The sequence below is a fragment of the Catharus ustulatus genome, chromosome 11, assembly GCF_009819885.2.
Source record: "Catharus ustulatus isolate bCatUst1 chromosome 11, bCatUst1.pri.v2, whole genome shotgun sequence".
NCBI lineage: Eukaryota > Metazoa > Chordata > Aves > Passeriformes > Turdidae > Catharus > Catharus ustulatus.
Window position 1 is genome coordinate 12,280,100 of NC_046231.1, and position 6,000 is coordinate 12,286,099.

The 6,000-nt window shown below is 38.5% G+C and overlaps 1 protein-coding gene across 1 annotated transcript in view; it reads left to right on the top strand.

The window, feature by feature from the left end:
- Positions 1-5,799, top strand: part of SLC6A2 (solute carrier family 6 member 2) — a 52,796-nt gene extending 46,997 nt beyond the window's left edge. The window contains 4 exon segments of the mRNA XM_033069671.2: positions 302-402; positions 2,366-2,533; positions 4,090-4,161; positions 5,759-5,799. Coding sequence (XP_032925562.2) covers positions 302-402; positions 2,366-2,533; positions 4,090-4,161; positions 5,759-5,782 — 365 coding nt within the window. The 3' untranslated portion in view covers positions 5,783-5,799.
- Positions 5,800-6,000: the final 201 nt, after the last annotated feature.

Consider the following 6,000-nt stretch of genomic DNA (forward strand, 5'->3'; position numbering starts at 1 on the left):
AATCCATAACTATTTTAAAAACTGCATCCTATTTACAACTTAAATTCTAGATATTTGTGGAAATGCCTCTTTTCAGTGGTAATGCTGCTGTCTGCAACAGGCCTTAAGTGCTCACAGGCATTTAAGTCAGATACAGTGATGCCAAAGACACATCTAGACATTGAAAGGTGATTAATGTTGTTATTTCTTATGTCTTCTGATTTGGAAGCCATTTGTTCTGGTTTCTGAAAAAGGTATTTTGGGTATGCCAGCATCTCATCAGTTTAGACTGAAGTCAGTCTCATGCTCACATCCATTCTAGGTGTGGACAGATTCAGTGAAGACATCCAAAAAATGATGGGCTTCAAACCAGGCCTCTACTGGAGACTGTGCTGGAAATTTGTTAGTCCTGCATTTTTATTGGTAAGTGTTGATAATTAGTCCCTCATGGAAAGAATACTAGTGCATTGCTTCCCAGAACATACTATAGATACCAAGAGCAAGACACTATTGCTGTGCTAGATGTTGTTGGGATGAGTAGAAGACACTCCAATTTAATTATTTTTTCTCCTTGAAATTATATGCTGGTTATATTTTGTATAATACATTTCAGTTGTGAAAGAGAAGCTAATGGTGTTGTGGTCTTCTTCTGTTCCCTCATTTTAGCATGATTTCATGAAGGCAGCTTTCCTTAGGGAACACTTAGGCAGTGTCCTCTCTGTCCCTGCAGCACCTCTACCTATTAAACAAACCATCCATCCCCTTGGGAAAATCAGCTAGCCAGAGATAAGAGATTGTGTTAGCAAGAATGTATTTTTGATTGGAAGACACCAAGATCCCCAAATTGTGGAATGACACCTTAGAAAAATTAATATAAAACTACATCTGTAATTACCTGTGTGAAACACTGAAGAATTGTATAAAATATACCTTGCAAACTGCCTGTTGGAAAAAACAAGATTGCATTAGGGGAAAAAAAATCCCTAAGGGTGAATTTGGTTGCTTTGTGTAAAGGTTAGATTCAATACTAACCTGGAGTTTATATTGGAATCTCTTCCTATGCATATTTGTAAATCAAAAGGTCAGGATAATAATACAGAAATTTGACCCTGCTATGATTTTAGGAGACACTTATTTGCATTAAAGCTGTGCAGTCTTAAAGCAGCACTGGTATTGCAAATATGTGCTGGATAGGCTTCAGGACAGGTCCACATTTTTTAAAATATTAAAACTATGACCCCAATTAATCCATAAGCACCTACCAAGCCTGTTTTAATTATCCTTTTAAACACAGTTCTATAAGGAAACTTGTATGGAACCATATCCTGCAGCACTTCCAGAGCGCTGACTCAAGCACAATGGGAAAATGCTGGAGCAAGCATCCTTAGGTTTTGCACACAAGGAGACAGTTGAAAATTTACATTTTGTCATGAGCATTTTGACAATCGAGCTAAAGGTGGAGAGCCCATCAGTTTAACCTTCAGATAGTTTAAGATGTCTTGGTGAAAGAGCCTCAATACCTTCCCAGAAAAGCCTGAAAACATAAGGGTCAGAATAATGTAAATAATGCATCTCTCAGCCACAGAATGCACACTTCTTTTTTTCCATCTGGAAGTTCTTGAAGCTCTTTCTCCATACTGATTGCAGCTATGTACATAATCCCAAGAAAAATCACAAAACAGAATTAGTATTTTTCTAACTAGATTCCACACTATCATCTTCCTTTAAGCCACACTATCCTGGTGTAGTCTTTGAAACCCTAGGCTCAAAATATTTTAATTGGAAATTGAAATATGGAGCAGAACATAGCCCCAGAGAACCAAATCAAGGATATCTGCATGTCATACAAGCCAGAGGGGTTCAACAGGACAGAAGCAGGGTGGTACCCCACTCTTTCCTTCTTGCATCTAGCACTGGACAGGGAAGCACAGGAAAAAAAAAACCACTTTGTTTTCCAGGCCATAAGGCTGCTCTGTATGTATCAGGCTGGAGTTTGCATTATGCCTCTCATTGAAAAATGTGTACAAAGCTTCTAAAGGAAGTCTAATGTTCCTGGAAAACAAAGAATGTAAAAACAATAGATCTTGCAGAGTTTTTTCTTGACTACAGAATCCCTTTTCTACATCCGAAAAACGAGTTTAAATAAGGCAGATCTTCCCATCAAATTTTCAAATAGTCTATGTTCAGAGTAGCTAAAATGAACTGTTAATACTAGTAAACTTCAACAGCATAAGCAGTAAGAGGCACAAAGTAAACTGGCTGAAGGTAAATCATAAAGCTGGCTTCAAATATACTTTGGGGTGGCTGCCTAATAGAACACCTGGAGTCAGTCCCAGTAAGGTTCTTCATCTGAAAACTGTGGTTCATTTTCTCCTTTCTTCTCTAGTTTGTTGTGATAGTCAGCATAATAAATTTCAAGCCTCTGACCTATGATGACTACACCTTCCCTCTGTGGGCGAACCGCATTGGCTGGGGAATAGCATTATCCTCCATGATCCTTGTGCCTGCCTATATCATCTATAAATTTATGAATGTGCGTGGGACCTTTAAAGAAGTAAGTGGAACACTAATCAAATGTCATGAAATGTTGCTGTGAAATGAAATGGCTGGGTATAAGTTGGCAGTTTATTTCTCTCCCAAAACTTATTACTTATGAGTGACCTTTTGAATCCATCTGTCAGGTGGATCAGTGGTTTGAGGTGGGATTACAGCATTGTGTTTGAGCTCCTAGACAGAAATTAGCTTTTCAGACAGCACAATAATCATTGTGAAAAAATATTTTTTATGCATGTAATTGATCCAATTGATGAGATTAGATTTTTGTTATTAACGAAGAATGTACAAATTATGGCATCTTCATATTCAGCTATGAGGTATGGTCTTCAATCTGTTCTGTACTTTTCTTTATTTATCAGTTCAAAATGGCACATGATTTAGGTTCACTAACCCATATCATTTTTACCATCATATTAACTTTACTTTCACTGTCTATATACCCTCACTATCATCTCTAGTCTTAAAACCTGTAATGGTGCTCAGAAGCCTCCTCCTCACCATCATACAGCACCATTTTTTTTTGCTATCATATCATAATTTTATAACCTTATCTAGACCCACTGATTTCACACCTGAAACATTACAGTGATTTCATGTAATGTTAACCTGAGAAAGGTGCCCCAAAGTTGGACCTCCTCTGTTTCATCCTCTGTTGGACCTGCCCTGTCTCATCAGCTTCCACATCTCAATGTTGTGCACAATTTCTAGCTCTCATTTTCAGCAATTCTCTAAACCTTTTGTTTTGTTCCATCCTGGGTGGGTTACAAACACATTTTCTAGGAACATTGAAGTCTCAAATAATTATTTTTACTGGCCCATCAGGCTTTTGCCCTCTTGCTTAGGTTTACTGACATGGGGATGCAGAAGCTTTTGACCAAAACCACATTCTCTCATTCATCTGTATTGTTAGCAAGTTCTGGGTTGTCTTTCACTGCCCCTGCAAAGCTCCCCAGTTTTTCCATGAGCATCATGGCAAAAGGCTGATATATGACATCCAAGTAACTAGTCTAAGATATGATGCCCCAAACTGAGGCACTTAAAAGGATGAGAGAAGGTATGAACATAATCTAAAGGAAGCTCCTTAAATTGGTTGAAAGTTCCTAATAAACCAAAATCTACGTGTGATCTCAAAGGGCACAGCACAGGGTAGGCAAGGGAGATGAGCTGGGAAATACCAGTACCCCCTTCCTCTCCACTCTGGGGCTGGCCAACCCTCTTACAGCACTAAGAGAAAAATGTGAATTTAGGGCATCTAAGGCCTGTGATATCAACTCGTTCCCGATCTTCTTTTCTATATGCACTTGCTAAATATTTGGATTTAGTATTTGCATAAACTTTCTACTGTTGCTTCTTATATTAAAGGCTAACACCCAAGGGCTTATAATAGGCTTATTCTCTCAGTGACTGAGTAAAGGCACATGATGCAGTGATATTAAAGATTTAAGTTACCATTTTAAATAAAGTTCATGTTACTTCCCCACTATAGATTGGGGATTACATACATAATCCCACTTCACATGGCTGACTTTTTCCTCTTCTTCCTGTCTGGTTTAGAGACTAGCTTACTGCATCACACCTGAAAATGAGCACCAACTCGTGGCCCAAGGAAATGTCAGGCAGTTTAAGGTTTGTACACCTTTCACATGCTTCTTCCCCTGATACCAACCCTCTCCTGTCTTTAGCAGCAGCTCCAGGTTTGCACCAATCTCCTCATGCTGGATGCCTCTGCAGGTCTGTGGTTCTTTATTTCTGCCAGTATGACAAGATTCAGGAGGATCAGTACCAAGTGCATCAACCCTTTTGGAAGGCTTTTGGGACCTACCTTCTGTGACTGAGGAGAGGCAGATTTTCGCAATTTTCTCAATTTTACAGATCACCTGAATCTGGTATTTTAGGTTGTGTTTGAATACAGTGAGATCTCACCAAGGAACAAAGGAATTTCCAAACTATCATGTGCATTTGCAGAGGTCATGGCTCTCACTGAATTACTGCACAGCACCCTGAAGTCCTGTCTCCAAAACTGCAGTTATGTCCCACAACACACAGTAAACAGTAAAAAAATATCCAGTTAAGGGCTTACCTATAATGTCATGATATGATGGACCAGGTTATGTGGAATTGGCTTTCCCCACAGGACTGGAGTTGATTGAAAACACTGCTGGAGACTTCATAAGCCATGCAAAATATGCTATAGGTTTCCAAATACTGCTTTCCTTTTAGCAAATAAAATAAGCTTATTGAAATAAACTCCTTTATGTAGAAGATAAAAAGGATGCAAATGTGAAGCTTGTTACACTTATCAGCATTCATTCTGGACCACTTTCTGTCTTCAAAGTTGAAAGCAACTAGAATTAGGCACACCTCCACAAAACGTGACCCAGATTTTATGGTGGTGGTTTGCATGTTGATACTGAAAAAATAAATCTGGCTTTTGCTTATTCTGAAAGATATTGTTTGAAGTAAATTTTGGCTTTTGAAGGAAATAATCTGTGTAGATTTATGGGATGCAGAATGAAAGCACAAATAGGCTTCCTGTTTCATGACCACAATTTATTTGATGTGCCAAGAATATGAAATAGCACAGCACCTCTTCCTGCCTTCTCTTTCTCCTGTTCCTGCCCTCGGTTGTCAGATGATTTACTGTTCCTGCTGTAAGTCAGTGTTTCCAGAGGCAGATGTTCCTGTGTGAAAGGGCTACCAACAGCCATTCCACAGTGCTGGTCTTCTGAACACAAATCTATGACAAATAGGTAGCAAATTAATTTCACATAAATTAGAAAATGCTGTTTTCAGAAGTAAACTACTAAAGTTACCTCAATCCATGCCAAACATGAGAGCATTTTAATTTGCTGCCATCTTCAGTGAACAGCTAGGAATGGCTTTGTTAGGGCTAAAGCATATCTAGTGTTTTGCTCACAATGTTTAAGGCTGTAAACAAAACACTGCCTACTGTAACCAAACAAACACAAATATTTTATTCCCATATGTCTGGCAGTTCTGAATTTTAAAACTGAATTGAGATCTGACTAAGTAGCCTTTAAATTCAGTGTATTTCTCACTGCACACTGGACTACACCGAAATTTAGTTACTGGATGGATAATCTGGATAATCTATCCATTATTTTGACATTTCTTTGTAATTCTAGATTTGTCAAAAAAATGTATCTGTTAGCATCATTTGAATCAATGATTTAATTTAACAACCACTTCTGTTTCCTTACAGCTCCAACACTGGCTAACAATATGACAAACAACAGCCCAAGGGAAAAGGCCACGTTCAGCTAAACTGAGAATACAGAAAAGTCAAGTTCAAAGCTCCCTCATTTATGCTTGGACCAGGCTGGCCCAGAGCTTCTCTACTGACTCTTTGAGGGAAGACATCTGCTCTCTGTTGTCAATGCCTCCCTTCTATTACTTGGCTTCAAATGATCTTTAAAGACTCCATTTAATTTTTCTTGCATCCTT